The sequence below is a fragment of the Homarus americanus genome, unplaced genomic scaffold, assembly GCF_018991925.1.
Source record: "Homarus americanus isolate GMGI-L3 unplaced genomic scaffold, GMGI_Hamer_2.0 scaffold4060, whole genome shotgun sequence".
Taxonomy (NCBI): domain Eukaryota; kingdom Metazoa; phylum Arthropoda; class Malacostraca; order Decapoda; family Nephropidae; genus Homarus; species Homarus americanus.
The window spans coordinates 6318520-6340279 of record NW_024746161.1 but is presented as its reverse complement, the minus strand read 5'-3'; the positions used below and the strand labels follow the sequence as shown (position 1 = coordinate 6340279).

Here is a 21760-nt window from a genome sequence, read left to right as displayed (position 1 = left end):
TCATAAACCTCCTCGGGGTCTTTTGGCAATTTCATAGGGTCGTGTAGTTGGACTTGCGGACATGCACGTAATATGTCCTTGAGAGAGTTTAGAAGAACTGACTAATGAGAGATACTAATTTTATATTCTTCACCAACTTCAAGAGGCAACGAGAGGCTGTTAAAACATAATTCTGTGTATGATTCCTAGAAACTGTGCATACTGTACCGTCATAAAGACTGTGAACTTTGTGAAATTAAGTTCTCTCAACTCAAGTCAGTTTATAATACCCTACTCTTCCACACACAAGTCCGCTGGCTATCAAAAGGCAATGTTGTCCTGTGTTTTCTCCACTTGAAGTGAAAACCAAACTCTCATCCTAAACAAAAGGATCTGCTCATGGTCATTTTTGGACAACTTAATTGACTAAACTTGGAACTACAAGGGAAAGGAAGTTCGATTATTGTAAAATCGTAAATTGGAGGCGTAAAATTTATTTGACAATACTCATATGCATGGATGTAGTTGATTAAATTCATTTACAACTGATCAGTGTGTAGCATCTATAGCTCTTTTCTATAGCGTTAATTTGTCTGCCATCTCCGTTAGTTCTTTATGATTCCCTCACTTGAAAAAAGAAGAAAAGAACAGTAATCTTCTTTTGGCGAGTTATATATGAGACTCCCTGTACAGTACGTCACACACTTGTAGTAGGTATACACGACTTATTGTCTCAACAGGTGTGGTTCTATTGTACACCGCCCTTCCCTTCTCCATTCCGTTTCCAGGAGTGCTGAAAGGGGGGTGGGGGGTACTCAGTGGTTCTGCGTTTGCTTGTTTACTTTATTTGTTTGCACGTACCAACATGAGGCTACTTGTTATGTTATAATTTCGACCTCGTTCCAGGTGTGTGTGTTATGGGCCTGACTGTGACCTACATTTGCCCTCACATGACCAGCCACAACCCTGTCCTCGGCTTTGTACAGTATAATGAGCACGATCACAGAGTTCCCTCACGCACCGCACCTCTGATAGCGACCATCACCACTACAGTACTCTCATCTGTATAACCTTACTATTTAATTTATGTATTTAGTTGCGTATGTCTTTCGCTTCCTCGTGCCACTTGACGCACACATCATGTATACTCATGTGTTGTTATTAGTCATTAAATGGCCAGGTACAACAAGTATCTTCTCGGCATCTTCAATTTGAGTACTTCAAAGAGTATTCTACATATTTCTACAGCGCAGAACTTATTTACATTTCATCACTCTCCTAAGCGTCTCACCTTCCGTTGTTTAACCATAATATAATTCTCTCATGCTCACCGTTTTCTCTTCTTATCCCATTAAAAAAATCACTCTTAATTTTGGTAACGTTGTCGTGGACAGGGGAGTTACATACATGCCCTTTGAAGAACAGTACTATTAATAAGTAACATAAAACATCTCGCTCGTCCGTTCTCAAATTATTTTGGGAACACACGGATAGAGAGGAAAAGCACCGAAAACTACATCGTACACCGGAGTAGTGGGCAAGGTAACTTATTAAAACACCTTGAACAAGAAAAATAAATGAAAATACTGTATATGCCCAATTGTGTCACAAGAGGTGGGTATAATTATGACATACATATAAAGAGGTGTAGGTTGTGCAGCGCCAGGGGGTTCTTCAGCTTATTCACTGCCACCCCATCCAGCGCTGTCACCTGTCTAGTGTGACGCAAACCGTCACACTATTTATATTTTTTGAGTTGTGTAAAAACAAGTTCCAACTTTGCAATATCTAATATTACAATTAAACCTATACACGTGTCCATGATCAATTGATTAATTTCTGTACCTGGGGTGTATGTGGTTAAGGAACACACCATCCAGTTTTCTAAGTTAAAGTTGAAATACAGTTATGGTAATAAGGGTTTATATACACCAACGGAGAGAAAGCTGCCTCACAGGTATAGGTCGATCCATATTGTACAACTTGATAGTGCGAGTTTTAACTTCTGTTTGCCTCTTTGATAAACTTATCCAAAACTTGGCGATGTCATCAAAAACGTCAAAATTTATCCCTGCCTCGTTGTTGCCCTGAAATTCTATAATGTTTGGGCATGAGTGTGGGATTTAAGCTGTCAAACATGTCATGAAGTCAAGCCTGGTATCAGAGTGGCTTTACTTCTGATACCTGATGTAAATTCACTGACCTCATCAGATATCACACGACCAACCCCACTTTCTCACGACCTGACTTAAGAAAATTGACTGTGTTAATTGAGAACCATAAATTATTGTTCCGACTTCACAAGACATCAACTGCTATTCTTTTGCTCTCCCTTGACACCAGGCCTAAGAAATATTATTTGTGTCCGTTGCTAAGACCCAGACGACCCCAACAATCCCATGAGCTACGTGTGTCCCTTTATAATGAAGCTTGCCATCCCGGGTATGGGAACCTCTTTTGTAGACTAACGATACGATGTGATAGGGAATGGAAGTTCATAGGCGAAAATGTGAGGAATGAATGAGGTAAATAATAACGCAGTTCAACTAAAGGGAACTTGTACGGTAGATGATGACTTGTGTTACAATTAGGGTGAAAAAAAGTGAGGTGATGGGCTGGACATGACTGGAACACTGACCGTGAATATAACACCAGAAAAGAGAAAGTGAAGGGACAGATCTTTGATATGGAGAGGAGGTAGGGCTCTATGCTGTTTGTTTAACAATGACCCGCAGGACCATGAAGCTCCATAGTTATTACGAAGGCACCTTAAAACGGAAGTCTGACATAGCTTCTTTTTATCTCCAAAATTACTTTGCATAAGCCTGAAATTTCTAGGACTCGTCGAAAACATTCATGTGCTAGTATTTACTATTCGTCTCATTCACCTATAACTCGACTGCTGGGACCCTCAACACTTGTGGGTTGCACATCGCACACGCCCGAGGCCAACCACACTCTATAGTCAGGGTTTTAGTATAGCAGCTATGACGACTCTTAACATGAACCTTTAGTCGTAAACCACAACACACAAGAACGAAGGAAACTTGATATATAAGAGAGTGGTTCCTTATGACAAAAAGACGAGGTTTGTTTTGCCCAAGACCAGTGGTATATGGGAGCTGACTAAACTACAACATTCATCATTATTATTAGTATTGTATTTCTCCACTTACTCCCCGGGTTGAGGGTAGAGAGTGGGGAGTAGACAATCTCAAGGATCCCTCAGCTTTCACTAGTAATGGGCAGCTCTCACTCTCCATGGACTCTTTAAGTGTGCCCCGCCTGATCCACACTCCCCTCACAAACACATACTTACCTTAGTATATTATTCCCTAAAGTGGCTTAATAATAACAGCATTCATTGGTATATAAAGAGGTTTCAGTTGTTTTCCTTAGTGACAAAGGTAGTCCTTAACCTTGAGGGTAATGCATTAAAAACGGGTTCCCAGACAGAGGTTTAGACCAAGTCGTAACCCGGACATAAACTCCAAGATTTGCGAACGTAAATGTCAGACGTGCAATTTCCTTTTTTTTTGCGTCACTGCCCTGGTGTTAAGCGTAGGCGTCTCTTTCAACTTTCACACTGGAGTGATCACCAAAGCAGAGACAGAATATAGACACGAATATGTCAGAATTAACCCCTTGGCTGCTGGAGGTGTGTCTAAGCTGAATAAAATCGACTGGCAGTCACCAGGATAAAATTATATTGTGCGGGAATAGCAGCGGAAGGGTTAAATATTTCACCTGTACAAAAAAAAAATAGAAAACAAAGTTCACATGTAAGCATTTGTAACAGCAAGGTACACAGGAATACCAACACACACACACACACACACACAGAAGAAACAAGTGGTAGCCTTGATGGAGGGAGACGTTCCGTAGATACTGGACAGACTTTTTAAGGAAATTTGATAATGGTAAGAGCTTGGGTCACATATGGAAGGAAGTGAATAAAGTGCGAGGTGTTCGAAGCAATGGCAACAGCAATGCTGACCCACAGGGGCGGGCCAGTCAACTTACTAGGAAATGGGCTGGAAATGACCCACAAGTACCGCCCCCTTAAGTTTTGTCGTCTCTCCTACTGGTCCTGAACTTCGAACCCAGATATTCTGACTTGTGAACCAGGCGCTCTTAAGGACACAATAATGCATCACTGTCTAGTGCTTCAGGCTCATGAGTTTGAATCTTGGTTTCGTGGAACAGCAGGAGAGACGGCAGGACCTTTGTGGGTGACTGTACAGTACATCTGTATATTCGTTAGACATGGGTGCTTAAAAAGACCGCAAAACCGACTTCTATCCAACAGTTTCATTAATTGTAATAAACAAACATTTTAAAAGGCATCACCAGGGTATCTCTAACTAGGCGTTTAATTATATATATATATATATATATATATATATATATATATATATATATATATATATATATATATATATATATATAGAGGATAGGTAAGTTAAGTGGAGAGAACTGACATGAATGAACCTGTGTTTATTTACACAAACCAGCTGATCTCAATCTCCCCCGTCCGAGCAGATAATAATTATAGTGTTCATTATTCTCTTCTGATCAAGGACGACCCCTGCTGCCGTCTTTTAAACAATCGTACGTACGCCTAAAATAATTTCTACACAACCCATTTTTACGTCAGGTTTAACAAGTGAGTAGGTCGACATACTACCCTTTACCATATTACAGAACTGTACCTCATATAAACACGAAAAGTTTCCATTGGTTGTGACAATATTAAAGTTTTAGGATTAATAATACTATTATGTGTATAAATCTAATCATATATGTTTCACTAGATCGTAAAATATATATTTTACGAACTTATTTTATTACTTTCGAAACATGTTCAATTTGTATCCTTAAATTTCCTACTTAATATTAAATATCTATTAACATAAGACACCTGATATATTGATTTCACCCATCAATTTATATTTATTTTATTAATATTATTTCTTCTTATTCTACAACGGAACACAAACTTGAGATGATAAAATAAAATGTGAAGACAACGAATTTTACCTGCTGAGTGCTGACAACCGTGGTCACCAGTGCAGGACAGTCGCCGCCATTTACTGCCATCTACTAAGTCCTATAACCTACTACCATGAACTGATTTCCACAACTACTTTGTTAAAAATTGCTTGAATAATGTCGTTACAAACATCTAAGATAAAAGTTAAGGTGTAGAAAAGTGAGAAAGTTGAAAGTGTTATGCTAAGAACAGCAGCTGTGATGTAAACAAACTTTCTCAAGCGTATTAAGAATATATATTTAGTAAAAAATATCGATAATATCAATCACATCTTCAGTGTGTTAAGTGACAATATGTTGAGTGATATTGTTTTGAGATATTTAATGAGTGTTATGTGACTTAAGTGAAAATAAGCGATCTGGTTTAAGTAAAAATTAGTGATCTCGGTTAACTGAAAATGATCGCGGTAAGTGATAATTAGTGATCTCAATTTCTACATTAAAAACACGTTTTTCGTATAGTTCAGACTATTCTAAGACATTTTTCTTGATAATTATTCATGACTACCCCGCCGAATTTTTGTATGGTGGACACTTGTAATTTGTGCAAATGTGTTAAAAATTTCTTTATAAAATAAATGTAACTTACCCTTTTTGGGTATGAAAAACAGACCTAACCAACCTAGCCAAACAAGCCTACTAAGTTCCTTACCTGGCCCGACTCCCCGGTTTATTAAACAGAAAGAACTTACTGTGATATGATGTAATTTGAGGCTTTCTCTGGACGTGAGATTGTGCGACCGCATCGGTGCTTATACTGCCCGGGCGGCAGTGAGTTTTTATGATGGCGGGAAACGTCGAGCCACGGCGTTGAGGAAGTGATGAATAAATTTCTTTCCGGTCTGAAAGCACAGTAATTCCCGCAGTGTGGACAGTCTTTATTTAAAGGAACAACGCCGCGGTCTTTGAACAATTGAAGGGTCTCGTTGTGTTTATCCCTAAATTGCAAATTATGTCCAAATAAGACCGGCGCCAACCTTCACGCAAGATGCTGAAAATGAAAGTGCCGCGAGCCTCATTACCACTGGGAAGACAAATTTGTGCGCTCCAAGGCGCCTATTGTTGGTAATTTTATCTATTAAAATACTCGAAAAATAAAAATTTCCAACGGAAATATCACAGAAGAAAGGTGTCTTAGAATAGTCTGAACGAAAACGTGTTTTAATTAAGAATTTGAGTTGGGCCCACTTATGCAAATTTATCAGTGATCTCGGTTAAGTGAAAATAAGTGATCTCAGTTAAGTGAAAATAAGTGATCTCAATTAAGTGAAAATCAGTGGTCTCGGTTAAGTGAAAATTAGTGACCTTGGGATGACACCACCAATCAGACCACCAGTGAGTATTTTTACTAATTGCTAAGTTCAAGAAATAGTTCTAGTATTACCAGGTACCTGACGAAATTTCTTGTCTCTGAAAGGAATTCTATTCTATTTTAGGAGAATATAATGGGAAATAATTTTAGTATAGTAGTTGAGGTTTCGTAAGTTATGAAGAATTACAGATCATAATAATATTTTACCAATTGATAAGTAATTGCTAGCATCTGACATCTTGGGTGCCAATGCTGCCATATTGCCATTGGTACAGTACCTGAAGTGTAGCATTAATTTAAAATTCTTAGTGAGTATTATTTGTTACGGCGTTAATGTCTAAAGAAGTACAACACCTATATTGTGATTGGGTTTATTGTTTAACAAGATTTTTTTACAATGAGCTTACTGTAGTAAAAAAGATTCAAACACTGGTTCATGGTTTTACAGGCTAGAACTTCAGAAGTGACTGTGGTGAGTACAAAGTCCCAATTGTTTGAAAGTTCATCCTATTTTGTATCAGGTATACTAAATAAGGTTATATTATGGTGCAATTTTAAATTTGCACATGCAGTCTTATGATTTGTGTTGGTTGAAATTTTCCTAAAATCCACTATGAAAAGATTCAACATAAGAGTTAATGAGCTTTAAGATAATAAAGTAATCCTTCATTATTATACAAAGTGGGGTTAAGCATTGAATCCTGAGCCTTGCTTTATCAGGGAACAGACTTTATATTTTTTATGGCATGCATCTTACTAATCCACCAGCCCATACAGTATAAGCAACCTAGCAGTGTTTCCGTCATGTAGTGAGATAAATCAAAGCTTGGAACACTGTTAGCTTTAAGTTGAGGTTAGGTTAGGATACAATGCATCTGTTTAATTAAAAGTAGAAGTAACACTTAGAATAATGTCTATAGAGGTACTGTAGTGTTTGTTTTTCAGATGAAGGTAAGGCTCATGTATTTTACTGTAATATAAATGCTATTTTATCAGGTGCAAATGACATACATGTGTATTTCTTCTCGCTACATATTATCATGATACATGATACAGTATTTTAAGTGCAGTTAAAGTTAATGTTTAATTTCAAGTAAAATACAAATGCAATTCTTTTACCAGTCACAAATAAAATACATATGTATTTCAATGTAACATGTGCAAACTTTATTTTCAGATGAAAGATAATGCCCCTATGTATTTTTTCTGTTTAAATTAAATGTAAAGTTTATTTTGGAAGGAGGTAAGGTTTATGTATATATTTTAGTGGAACAGTTTTGTAAATTTATTTTCAGGACCAGCTAAAAAATATTTGCATATGAATTTCGGCGCAGCACTTATGCACTTTTTTAGGCGAAGAAAGAGAATACTTTATTTTTCTGTTCAGTACAAATCCCAAGATTTCTTTTCTATGTGAAGACTGAGTAGATATGTAGTGTAATGGAAAAATACCCATTTATTAATGTCAAATATTTGCCATTGCACTTTAATATTAAGTGTACTGCATCCGGTATCACGATCTGTGTGGTGGTGATACGGAATAGGTATTGTCAAGGTGAGGCTGTGTGTGTATCTGTGGGGCGGAGGGAAAGAGAGAAGGGGGAGAAGGCAAACCACCAGGAAATCCGCTATAAATTATTGCTACTTCTAAATTAACATCACCTTAATATCGGTGAAACTAGAATATTCTTTCAATATACTTCTTAAGTGTAAATATCATGTTGCAATAATCACTATAATCATTATAAAGACACGAAATGAGATAATAATACAAGGAAGACTTAGCACGTTAGGTGAGCCGATATTATAAGTTGGTTGGACACACAAATGACTCGGAGACCAGTGGAGACGTGCAGCGCGTAGAGGTATGACCTGTCAACCAACAGGGAATTCTAATAGTAAGTTAGGAGGGTGGGGAAGTGAATGCCGCTCCTCAGCTGTGCGTGGGTTTATATCACTTTGTTTTGAGAGTGGCCTTTGGTGACATTACTTTTGATTATAATAGATGATGCTGAATTTTCGTGCCAATGCAATATCTGGAGGGGGGGGGTGAGCGTCAATGGAGCCAGACGCCAGCATGGCACTTGTCACGGGTAGGCTTAATTGTGTTGGGAAATTTCCATGACGTTGTGGTGGAGCTTTCTGAATTCGTGACAAACATGTGATGAGTAAAATTATATCATGTTTCTTTGAGCTAACGGCAAACAAGAGAAAAGATCGAATAACCAGTGTCACAAACTCGTAACACTTTGGCTGCCATATTCATAACGCTCGTTAAATCTTTGAACTGAAACTCTTAAGACATTCATAAATATCATAGTTACGGACTATTATTAAATAAAAACTTTACCATTGTCACATCCTGGGGAGAGGGGAGGGTGAAGTTCTAATGAGTTGTGACGGCTGCCCCCTACAATTTTGCTCTTATGTTAAAGCAAGACGCAGGGATCTCCAAACACAGTTACTTAAAAAAAATATATGTTGTATGTAACTAAGTAGTAAACTTCGTGGGTGTTATGTTGAGTAATAATAAATTACATTTGTATGATGCCTTGTTAAGCGTTAACCTGCACACAACCATAATAAGAGAAGGGCTTGTGCGAGGCTACAACTACTGCTCAGCCTACAAATGAGAGAAGCGTTAACTACTCACTGAATAAACGCCAGACATAGCGGTATGTTGACAACAATATTTCATAAAAAACTGTCAATAATTTAAGTGCACCTCGTGTTTAAGTAGGGGCCCGTTACCAGGACTCTGTTATTTTTAATTGATGCGTAAAATGACAAAGCATTATATAAAAATCATAATACATCAGTTAGTCTACTAGCTTAAGTCCTGTGCATGACTATTAAAACAGGAAATGATTGCAGCAGGTGGAATTGCTGCCGACTAACTTATCATTGTCATTCAGACAATAATGTTGTTTATAATAAACGTAGTTTACCAACTTCCTTGATATGTTTTATTGCAAATTACATAATAATAATAATAATGATAATAATAATAATAATACTAATAATAATAATAATAATAATAATAATAATAATAATAATAATTTGATGCTAATGGACAGTAAATAGCATCAATTACATCCCATATTTATTGGGTCATGAAAGTCACCCTTTCTATAAAAGGACACCATATTGAGACTACCCTGGTCCTATCACCCCTGGATAACGTGAGACTTGCATAAAAAATGCATAGAATTGCCCAGACCTGTAGTCAAAGCTGGGAATACTAACCTAATGTGCTGTAACACATTTATATCCTTGCTTAATACATTCTGCATTGTAATTGCACAAATAACTTCTTAAACCTCTCCCCTCACTGTAGCTCCTGAACATCCTCATAACACACTGGCCCGTCATCCCTCGGCCCCCCTTTCCTCTTTACCTGTGAATACTTCGGATACTCTCGGGGTTCACACCTCACGGAGAGGGTGGATTGACAATTCTTAGTGCACCGGTCGGAAAAGTCCCCAACTGTACATACAAACACACACTTTCACATAAAACTACACACATAAAGACAGACAGACAGACAACTGGCAACCTTCAAGATGCGGGCAGTAGGTAGAGTCACGAATTCCCAGGACACAGTTATAAAAGAGTAATGACTAATGAGGAGCACCCTCAGGCCCTGGGGTGCAAGGCCAGGCTGGAGGAGGGGGGGACAGCTGGCGTGGGGTACCTCAGCGTCACTACCTGGCAGAGGTTCTACTGAAGTTTACGTCAGCAACACATGACTGAATTTTCAACGAAGGCAATCACCATGAGGAGGGCCCATCAGCTTATTTCACCTGATGATTAAACACACTAAAAGCTTGGGGGTAATGTTAGCTTAGATTAGGCAATAACCCCATCTGGTACGATGTCCTCCGTAAACTTCCTGACCTCTCGTATGTCTATGGGAAAGGGTCGCGGAAAGGGGACGTGATTGCTGCCCGTATCATCATTGGGTATGACTTTGCTTGGGAGATTGGTATCCCCGCATCCCCTGAGCAACGCTCTTGTGCATTATGCAGAAGACCCGACAGCCGCACCTTTATCCACTACCTCCTAAGATGTCCCCACACACAACGCTTCCATGACGCCTGCTGGACCACCACTCCATGACCCCCTGACGGAGACACGATGATCCTCCCCACACTGGCCAGATATTATGTAAATAACATTGATTATGTGTTAAAGGAGTATCCTTCCTTCCTTAGGCTTTAGTAAACCCCTTTATAATATTTATACTGTATATACTTGTCACACTTGCTAGATGCTTCTGGTGTTATTGTACAGGGGTACCTAGTGACAGCACTAGGATCCCGCTTCCTCTATCAAGGAATAAACAATTGAAATTGAAAATTGAATTGATTAGGCAATGTTAGGTTCGATATTGTTATGATAAGTTACGTTAGGTAATGATAGGGTAGGTTAAGTAAGATTAGGTTAGGTAATGTTAGTTTAGGTAATGTTAGCGTGAGCTTGGTTAGGTTAGGAAAATTAGGTTTTGGTTTGGTTAGGTTAGGTAAGGTTAGGTTACTTTTAGTGTGGTTATTTTTAAGGTGAAGTAAACTGGGGGTTAATCTTCAGGTGATTCAACAAGTATACATACCTTTTATTTAATTCCATGTCAGACATTTAAGCACCTGCACCGTCCAAACGTGCTGGGAACATTGTTGGGATCTGATGCAGACAAAGCTGCTACCATTGCTAGTGACATACCCAGAGACATGACCTCAGCAATGTTTTGTCTACAGTATGTTGGTAAACATCTGGAATTTTTTTTTTTATTGGGCACTCCCCTACATCCTTGTGTAAGGTGAAGCGCAGAAGCGTTTACAGCGCCCAACAGGGAAGCATGCTAAGTTCATGCTTGCCTTTATGTCTCACGAGTTAAGGGCGTAGAAGCCTGAAGAGTCAAGGGCATAGAAGCATGAAGAGTCAATGGTTTATGTCATCAAGTTATTGGAAGCTCCAACAACTTGTCTCCGAATACGAATTCGCAACTTTCGATTTACACCAGGTACCTACTTTACTGCTAGGTGAACAAGGACTAATGGGGGCTAGGAAGTATGTCCAAACAACTTCCACCGGCCCGGGAATCGAACCCGTGACATCTTCCTTGCGAAGGCAAGAGCGGTACCACTACCACCAGCACCCCCACATCTGGAATTAAAAACCTCATCCACACTACTACTGACACTGCTACCAACATGTTGGTTACCATTGTCACCAAAATCTGCGGGAAACTGGTGTCAGCTTGTTCGTGACATTGTTGTTAACACGGTTGCCAACACATGATCATGGCACATGTGGACGCATCTTTATACACACATCATACTATTTTTCATTGAAAAACATATTTTGTATATATTTAAAGTAGGGGAATGTTGGATATGAATAACCTTTTTTTTTTAATTATGTGCTGATGTAAAATATGCATTCCAAACCACAGATAAAATTGACATATTTGGCGGGTATAAATGTTCAAACATGCTAACCTTAATTCTCAGCGTCTTTTATCTTATCCATCTCCAATACATAAGAACTAAGGGTCATGCTAATGCGCATTAATACATGGTATGTGTAATATAATTCCCATTTTCCTGGATTTCATTTAATCGGTACTGCTTTTAGGAGTTCTTCCAAATGACTTGGGCAAATGTTAGAGGTTATAAAAACAATTGTGAACCATACATGTGTTTATTTACATGTTACATTATTTAATATTCTGTGTATGCACCCCAGCAGCAATGACTTGATCGAGTCTACGCAACATTGACATAACAATCAACCTTGCTACCGCTTTTCTGTGCACACCGTCCGTCTTGCCACCACACGATTGCTGAGACTATCATTGTGGAGAGTGATGATGTCACCTCGGGTTTCCTTGCCTACTTCAGTCCTGTGTGTGTTTTCCATATGAATGGTTGCTAGAGACAAACCTCTGCTGCTCCACTTATCTACCACATCAGTTTCGCATTCGTAATAAATGACTCGATTCCACATAGACTCACATGGACCGACATCCTCCTGCATAAATGAGGATAAGTAAAAGAGGTTATAAAGGGATTTCCGTTTCTTAAGGATAGAGCTGTTGTGGGGAAATACGGTACCATTTATTCTCAATTTATTTCCGTTAGTCTTTTCTTCTGCTTGTTAGTTTTCTTCCATAACATATTGAAAATGGTAGTCCTTCTTTTTTAGTACCAAACAGTCCTTTCTTATTCATCTATTAATCAAATACTACAGAGCAATCGAAATTTGATTTTTAGTACAAATAGAAGTATATTATAATACAGTAGAGTGCCGTATAATGTATCATGGACTTTTGCACTATAAAGGATGTTAGAAGTGGACAGTCAGGGGTGCCAACACAACACATACCATGAGTGGTTGAGGTATTTACTCATTCCCAGTTCCAACCGATCCCATGGGAGCATTAATGTTTTGTTGTTGTTAGCGATACGTCCTTGCCTCTTCTGTTGCGGGAATTATTCATCATAGGAACCTTCCGGAGTCAGGGTCAGGCTAGTGTGATTGTCCATTTACTTTGATAATAATTGTTGTTCTGTCTACCGTGATAACTGAATTGTTGAGGTGACTTGTTTATTCTACCATGATAACTGACTTGTTGATGTAGCTGGGCGTTCAGTCTACTAGGATCTCTCGCCTCATGTTGCAGCCACTGAGACCGCTTGTGGCTAAGGTAACTTGATCGTGATACTGCATGAATGTTTCTTATACTGTGATGGGTATAATAGTGATTTTTATTCCTTTTTTTTTAAGAAGGAATTCATCACAAATTATTTCCTGTGTTTTGCAAAGTTCAACGAACCATGTGATATATAGATAGATTGTTTGCTAATGATTTCCAGTGTTAAAGTTCCTCTCAGTATGCCACAAATTCTCATATTCTTATTTTGGAGACGAAATGACATGTTTCCAGCAAAAAAAGGCATTTAAATTTATTTTTTTGTAGATTCATAAGTTTTTCCATAATAGAATTCTTATACTGTTTCGTGAGGGCAGTTTGATGGTAGAGTGTGTACTTGAACAATGTAAGGCTCACTTCACAGTTTGTATCAGTCCAATACCTCTCTATGTCTGTTTCTGTTTCCTCAGCAACAGAGATCATGGCAGACTCTTTACTATCTTCTGTTAACGTGTCCTCCCTTAAGCTTACCAATTTACATTTTAATTAGTAATTTTTTTTTTACATTATGATATTGCTCAAAACTTATAGAGAGACATTGTTAATATTCTTTGAAAGTCGATAGCTTCTTTCCCACTGACCAGACCATCAGACCAGTGTCCTGGCCAGAAGTAAAATCGTGTCTGGAGAATGACTAATAGGCACCTCTTACAGGGGTCACCACAAGGCATAGCTCATGAGTGGGAGTATCTATGTTATGTAATTTTTTGCGGATTATGTAAACAAGATTACACAATCATTAACACGTTAGTTGCTCGATAAACCGATATGGCCACTGATACCCGTAACTAAGGGTATTGTTAGAAGTACCGGTATTTGTTTGACTAACTTAATCTAAATGTGCGATAGACATAAAAATTTCACCGATGTTCTGAATACTGAAGTATGGCAGATAAGAATTTTACTCTGCCAGTAAAATTTGATTGTGATGTAATAAAAATTAAATGTGTTAGTCTCACATGCTAACACTTGTTGTGATCCCTGCAAGCAACACGAACACCGTAGGGAAGAATCCATGAATCTCATAAGGAAGGAATATATAGTACTGTACAGACATAAAGAGGCACTTATCGTTGGGCTCAAAGAAAACTACTAGGGTCTATGTCCAGACAGATTTTATTCTAGGAAGAAAATATGTACAGATAAAATATAGAATGTTAAATAGTGTAGGGATGATAATTCCTCAGTCAATTGGTCAAATGGAAGAATCAAGGCCGGAAACCATCTCTCTAACTTCGGGGGATCGGTGATAGATGCGGTACCGTTCTTGCCTCGCAAGCGAGATGTCACGGGTTCGATTCCCGGGCCGGTGGAAGTTGTTTGGACTTACTTCCTTGCCCCCATTAGTCCCTGTTCACCTAGCAGTAAAGTAGGTACCTGGTGTAAATCGAAAATTGCGAATTCGTATTCAGGGAAAGTTGTTGGAGCTTCCAATAACTTCATGACATAAAACCACTGACTCTTTAGGCTTCTACCCTTGACTCTTCAGGCTTCTACGCCCTTAACTCGTGAGACATAAAGGCAAGCATGAACTTAGCATGCTTCCCTGTTGGGCGCTGTAAACGCTTCTGCGCTTCACCTTACACAAGGATGTAGGGGAGTGCCCAATAAATAATAAAAAAAAAAAAATCTCTCTACCTTCTACCAGCACCGAACACGCTCACATTCAAACAAGGAAAGGTAGTTGTTCTTTTTACTTGCCGTACTGTACTAGGTAGGCTTCAAAGGTAGGAGTGTGGAACTCCTGTTGCGAAATATGTCATCAGGACAAGCCTGACCTGGACTAAACCGACCTGACAAACGGAGAGTAACTGCGTTAATCCCTTGACCACGATTTATGGTCTTGACTTAACGAGACGGCACCTGTCGGCCACGTCCTTCAGTCCTTAACATCTGGACTTAGAAAAAAAAATCACATGTAACTCCAGGTGACTCCAGTGACCCTATGGGCTCTATGCGACCTCATGCTCTATGCGATCCCTTATGATGCATCTTGTGACCCCGTGTTTTAGAGCCGCTGCCCTAGAGAATACAGTAAATGATATACCGCGACCGTGATTTTCCTTTTTATCGTACAGCAGACTATTGTGGCCCCTATATGAGCACAAAGGGGATAGTTATTTAAGTATTTTTGGTGATGCTGTCTCACGAAGGAAGCGAGAGGAGAAAGTGGACAGGAGGAGGAGCTGCGTTACTACACCTCCCGAAGTTCACTTTTAACACACAATAACACGTCTTTACTCCCTCACCTTGACACACTTGCCTATATTGACCTGCTTATTTCACTAATATTAACCACGCTAACCTAACTTAATCTAACTAACGAAACCAGACTGATTAATATGTCTTCTTCAATACGTTGATTTACCTCCTTGAGTACAATGACTTAATTCCTCGAGTACAATGATTTAATCTACTGAGTACAAGGATCACCGGTCTACTTTGCCCTTTGCATGTGTTCTCTAGCTCTCTACACATATGTTACTTAACCCTCCACACCTGCTTGATTTCTTTGTACACATCACCAGGTGTTTCTGTGTGTACTCATGCTTTTGGCAGTGTAAGATGACGATGTATCCCGGTTGACATACATACATACATACATACATAGGGAGATGCATACAGTGATTTATATATTTCTACATATATAGTTAGGAATATGTAATGGTGATTCCTTGGTGTAAATATGTGTGTGTGTGTGTTTGTGTGTTGTATACTCGTGGGTTTGTGTGTTCTGCAGGTTTATGGTTCTGTGTATATATATTTTTTGCATGTGTGTATGTATGTATGTATGTATGTATGTATGTATGTATGTATGTATGTATGTATGGTGCCCCCCCCCCCCCTCAGACAGGTGATGTTACGCGTCGTGTCCCACTAGCAGAGGTACACAGTAGAGTGGCGTAGGTTGGGGACCTGCCGACGGACCTTCTCCCGTCGTGCCACAGGTTTTTGTACGTCGTGGTTGTTTCACCTTTTGCTATTTGGCTCAGTGCAAGTGCCACCAGCAATGCGATCGAAGGGCTGAGGACTTTGTCAGGGCTACATGAACACCTCGATCCTCACTCACTTGGATTCTGGAGCATCAGTATTAGCCTCAGGAGCATCAAAGGTAGAGAGGAGCAGCAGCACAAGTAAATATCACTAGCAGAAGCAATAACAACAACAACAACAACAACACAAACAAGAAGAAAGTTAACAACACCAGCAACCATCAACAGCATAAACAAAAACAATAATAGAATCATTAATAACAGTAACAATAACTTCAACAATAACGACAATAACACCGTCAGCGGTAGCGTCGGCGGCGGCGGCAGACATCCAATACACACGGAGGAAAGGCCAAACGTCACATTGTGTCATTACATTAGCTCGTCATAACACCCGCCTGCCTTCACCTGGAAGCACGCATGAAGAGACTCACTGTTCTATATCATCATGAAGGACGACTTGAGGCAACGACCAGCTTATATGACCTTTCAAATGGCATTAGTGGTCGTAGATGTCTCTTGGTCGTTATTGTGATCATTATTAGAACGACCGAGAGATTTCACAGGCGCATTTAAGTCAATCTTCATGTTGTACTTTCTCTCTTTTTTCCCTTCGATCTTTTCTTTATTACCTCTCTCCTCTCTCTCTCTATCTCTTTTATAAGATAAAAATGTTCTTTCGACACACACACACACACTGTATGCGGGTTGCTGATAATAAAAGCTACAAGACAGGTCATGTGGTGTGAGGTGGTAGAGAGGTTGTATTAGGCCACAGATGCCCACACTAACCTTCCACACACCTGCACCATCACCACCTGCACCATTAACTGTATCACCACCTATACTAAACCAACCCCCATCACCACCACCATTACCATATAGTGTGTGTGTGTGTGTGTGTGTGTGTGTGTGTGTGTGTGTGTGTGTGATCCATGTGCAGTATATGCTGATAACCACACAAGAAAAAATAAAAAAAAAACACGAAGTTCCCAAAGCGCTTTCACTAATTTCACATAGAATGATAAATTTCCGGTGTATGTTAAAACAATAAACAATAGCGTGAAAACTAAGGATATTTTCGTGTTTGTTTTCATGATCAACAATCGGAATAATAATAAGAAAAAAAACAAATAACTGTTTTCTGATTTATCTTTTTATTATTAAGAAAATATTCACAAAAGTCAAGGTAACTAATTAAGGTGAAATCCCGGAGCAGCAACTTGTCACGTGCGAGCTCTTTTAACACGTTGAGTAATAGGACTTGACCCCCGGTGTACAGTGTTATATTACTCAAGGGTAAATGTCACTGGAAGCAAAGAATGGTGGTGGAGCAGGTGGTGGTTGTGATGGTAGTAGTGATACTGGTGATAGTGGTTGTACAGATGGTCATGGTGGTAGTGTAGGTGGTGGCAGTGGCGCAGGTGGTGGTAGTAGTAGTATAGGATGGCAGTAGTAATGGTGCAGGAGGTTATAGAGGTGGTGGTGGTAGTAGTGGTGTAGGTGGTGGTGGTAGTGGTGTAGGTGGTGGTGGTATTGGTGCAGGTGTTGGTGGTAGGGCTGTATGTGGTGGTGGTAGTAGTAGTGTAGGTGGTGATGATGTAAGTGGTGGTAATTGTAGTAGTAGTGGTGGTGCATGTGGTGGTGATGCTGATGGTGTCGGTAGTGATAATGGTGCAAGTGATGGTGTAGGTGGTGGTAATGGTGCAGGTGATGGTGATGTATTGGCGGTGATGATGCAGGTAGTGATAATGGTGCAATTGATGGTGGTAGTGGTGCAGGAGGTGGTGATAGTACAGGTGGTGGTGGAAGTGCAGGTTGGTGGTAATATGGTGCAGGTAATGGTGGTGGTGCAGGTAGTCGTGGTGCTGGTTGTTAAATCCTTCTTAGTTTACCGTTGCTAGTTTACCCACACTGTTGATGCACATTGTATACCTGTACTGAGTAAATGTAAACTTGTATGATGATTTTACCGGATATTATTCTTTGTATTTAATAGTTTAGTCTTACCCCCCAAAATAGACTCAGTGCACACACCCTCTCATTATGTCAGCGTACAAAGAAAATGGTCAAGTTAAGAGGGAGACTATGATAATGAATGCCACCGACGAATTTCTATTTTATACTACAGGGGCGGATCCAGGGATATCAAAAGGGGGATGGGGGGGGGGATCCAAGAAGTTGTGGGTGGGGTAACATGCATTAATGAAAAGGTATTGGAATTTTCCCATGAAAGGGAGGATCATGACCCCCTGGATCCGCCCCTGTACTATTACCATACATATAGTAGATCGATGGATAGATGGATAGATAGATACATTTATTATTATCGTATCGTAGTGAAAATGTTGGTTATTTCATAAAGCTTTGTGTTCATTGACGGCGGCAAGTAATACTCGGGAACAGCAACATCGAGGCTTGTTTAAAAATTATTGTATATTCGTGAACATTGAAATGGCTGCAGAGCTTCCCTTTTAAAAGTTGTCTCATTAATTAGTGTAAGCTACTCCTTTAGGGATACTGTTTAGAATTAGTGTTAACTGCTGATTACCACATCTCCTGCCTCCTTTACCTATGGGCAGCAACAATAACTTGTGGTGTTTAATCGATTGTGTTGTGTTATGATTGTATTAATGTTTATTTTTATAGTAACTAATAATTTTATGGGTGAATAAAATTCAAGTAATTTTATACATTTAACATCCTCTGGGCACGAGTGGTCCAATACCTTTTGTAGTGCACATTGTACGGTAGGCCTGGGCGGCGTAGCAAGGGTCGGTGGTCGTATAGCACAGGTGGATGAAGGGCTCAGGCCGAACTAATGAGTTACACCTAGACCAAACTCCAAGGAGTGGATAGCAGTGGAAGAGTCTCTCTGTTGTGACCTGGGCGGGGCTCACAAGGGAGACGTCAGGGGCGTGGCATTGCTGGTCCTCCTGCCATGACGTCACCAACTCTTGTAGGGTGGAAGCCTGTATACCAGTGGGCATGGTCCAGTCATTTCCAGATTCACCATCATAAGTACCCAGGAGACCCGCCAGACGACCAAACGTCCAGCCGGACACCTCCAGAGATACCACTCGCTCTTTTGTGGCCACCCGGACGATCATGAAGGGTGAGATCAGTTTGACCTGAAGGTTTGATTGTTCAATAGTTAATTCACCAATAGTGACATCTGACGTGCCAATTTCCCGTCCGTTGACATCAACACGGAAGTCCGGCTTAATGGTGACGGTAGTTGTGCGAGTAGATAAGGTGATCTGTGGTGGGGCTGAGGGTTGTGGATGGGCCATGGTAAGCTTGTTGGAGGCGTAGGCAGCCAGCACCACCTTACACGGTGATATGGGTGCTCGTAGTTTGGCATTGTCGAAGGTGAGGATCTCTGTATCACCCACTACCATGGCTGTGCGGGTATGAGGCGGCAGGAGGTCTGTGACTCTGGGTGGTTGGAGTGTGTAGATGATCCACATGACGTTGTTAAAAGGTAAGGTGGTGTGGGAGTCATAGGCCCACAGGATGTCGTACAGCATCGTTATAGCGTTAAGCTTCACCTTTTGCATCAGCTGGAGAAGAAATAGGTTATACACGGAGAAATACATAGTGTTCACGGTTGATTATATTACTAACAAGAATTCTTGCATTTTAGATTTTAATCTGTCCTATTTTGAATCACGCCACATTCCACAAAAAAACAAGGTTATATTTGTCCAAATTGTGCTTACTTAAAGACAATTATATTCGATTTTAAAATTTGTGATTAATTGTCAAAATACAAATAATTTTGTCATAGCAAATTTTTATCTCGAAAGTAAAGTTGAAATGATTCAGAGAGAGAGAGTGAGAGGTTACAAACATGTTTTTAAAGTATTTAATATTATTATAGAAGTATTCACCACATGTAAAAGGATGTGGCCGTTTTTATATAAGGCATATCCTCAAATTACCATACAGCGCTGAATGGCCCATTGGCTCCAGTGCTTGGTTTGGAACCTAAAATCCGTAAATCAACCAGTCAATCTGTTCACCAAATGTTTGGAGTCATACTCTCTCTACACACTTATCAGTCGAATCTCCGAGGATTTAATCACGTCTAAAGTAAGGCATCATCCTTATTACAATCACCATGTCCCTTTACACTCTTACAGTAATACCCGAATCTTTACTTATACTAATATTTAGAATTCATGTTCTGAATTAGACCTTGACACGATTCTCTGATGTTTTTGAATCTGAATTTAAATCTGACTTACTTCATCGACATTCCCGAAGATTAAGATGGCTGTCAGGAGGGTAACTGGGTCATGCCTCAGTGTATCCAGATCAGACAAGAGGACGCCTCCGACCTTGGCCATCACCTCCTTGATGGCCTCGTACTCCACTGGGTACTGCTGCATCAGGGCATCCACTTCTCTCTTCACCATCCTGAAGATACTGGTTTGTTCCAGTTGTTCCAGCAGGCGATGCACTGTGCCACGCAGGTCGCCGCTCGCTATCGCGTGGATAACCTTCGCAGCAACTGTCGACGAATTCATTGACACTCAGGACATGTGTATCAAGTGAAAGAAGATAATTTAAAATGAAATTGCAAATTTTTTTTTCGCCCAGAGACTTGCCACACCATACGAAGGATGAAGTGGAAGACACAAGAAGCGTGTATGAAAGTTCAGTGCTTCCATCACACGTCTGGAAGAACGAAGAACAATAAGAACAAAGTCAACTAATAAGAAAATCTGTAGATGGGGGGGAGACAAATGTATGTTGTAGAGGTGAAAAGTAGATGTGAATCCCATAGGTCTATCGGGACATTATGAACAGTGCTGATAAAGTACAATGCAGACTGGGTCTTTTAATTAGTACACAAGGCACTATTTTCAGGTCTGAACCACCGACCCATAAGACAACAAGCGAGCGCTGTAGCCAATCAGGGGGGGGGTTACCTGAGCCAGTGGGAGGAAACCTGCTTCATTGTTTATCTGTCTGTACAGCTATTATTCTGTCATTAAGTATTACTTTTATAACGGGCTTTCCGTACGTGTGAATATCTTTGGATAATTAAATCCAGAAATTGCATCTACCGTTTGATAAACTCGGTTAATGTTCTCGTTCCAGCCTACCTTGTTAATTATCACACAAAGAAAAGAAAAATTAGATACTTCTCTTTGTAACATGATTCTATTTTTTGGCACTAAATTCTATACCTTACTAACCGTCCTTGATAAGCCAGTTAAGGTCCTCAATTTCTTCCTTCAAGTTTATATGTTCCTGGTAGGGCCTGACCTCTTGCTTGGGGAGTTGTTGTTGTATCCAGCGCAGCAGGAGCCAGGCGTGGTGACTCACCTCGAGCGTGTAGGAGACTGCACGACTCTCCACGATGCGACAGAGTGCTTCAGACGCGGGGGTAAATACGTCAACATTCAGGTCGCGATATATCATCCGAACATCCACCAAGACCTGCTCCACAAGTTTGTTCATCTCTTTTGGCGGGAATGTAATATTCTTCTGGTGGGCCTCCTGCACCACCTGCTCGTACACCCGTTTACACCACGATACTGACGACACCAAGACACGGTCTATGGCCTCGGACAGAACAACCTGATGGACCATTCGTACGGGTAAGCAAAATGTAGTAGATCAGGCTATTATCCTTGTGTGTAACAGTTTAGAAGCCTCAATAATAAACAAGACAGTTACATGCCATTGACTGGTACTTCA

The 21760-nt window shown here is 40.0% G+C and overlaps 1 protein-coding gene across 1 annotated transcript; it reads right to left on the bottom strand.

Annotated features, from left to right (window-relative positions):
• Positions 1 to 18731: 18731 nt before the first annotated feature.
• LOC121878972 (vitellogenin-like) lies at positions 18732 to 21652 on the bottom strand. Its single transcript, XM_042385422.1, has 3 exons — positions 21256 to 21652; positions 20299 to 20564; positions 18732 to 19611 (listed from the first exon to the last, which is right to left on the bottom strand). The coding sequence occupies exons 1-3, from the start codon at positions 21650 to 21652 to the stop codon at positions 18745 to 18747; spliced, it is 1530 nt and encodes a 509-aa protein (XP_042241356.1). The 3' UTR covers positions 18732 to 18744.
• Between the last annotated feature and the right edge of the window lie 108 nt (positions 21653 to 21760).

Coding starts and splice junctions, on each gene's coding strand:
- LOC121878972 (XM_042385422.1), bottom strand. CDS start 21,652: ATGGTCCATCAGGTTGTTCTGTCCGAGGCCATAGACCGTGTCTTGGTG. Junction 20,565..21,255: donor TAACTGGCTTATCAAGGACG/GTTAGTAAGGTA, acceptor ATTCGTCGACAG/TTGCTGCGAAGGTTATCCAC. Junction 19,612..20,298: donor TCTTCGGGAATGTCGATGAA/GTAAGTCAGATT, acceptor TTTCTTCTCCAG/CTGATGCAAAAGGTGAAGCT.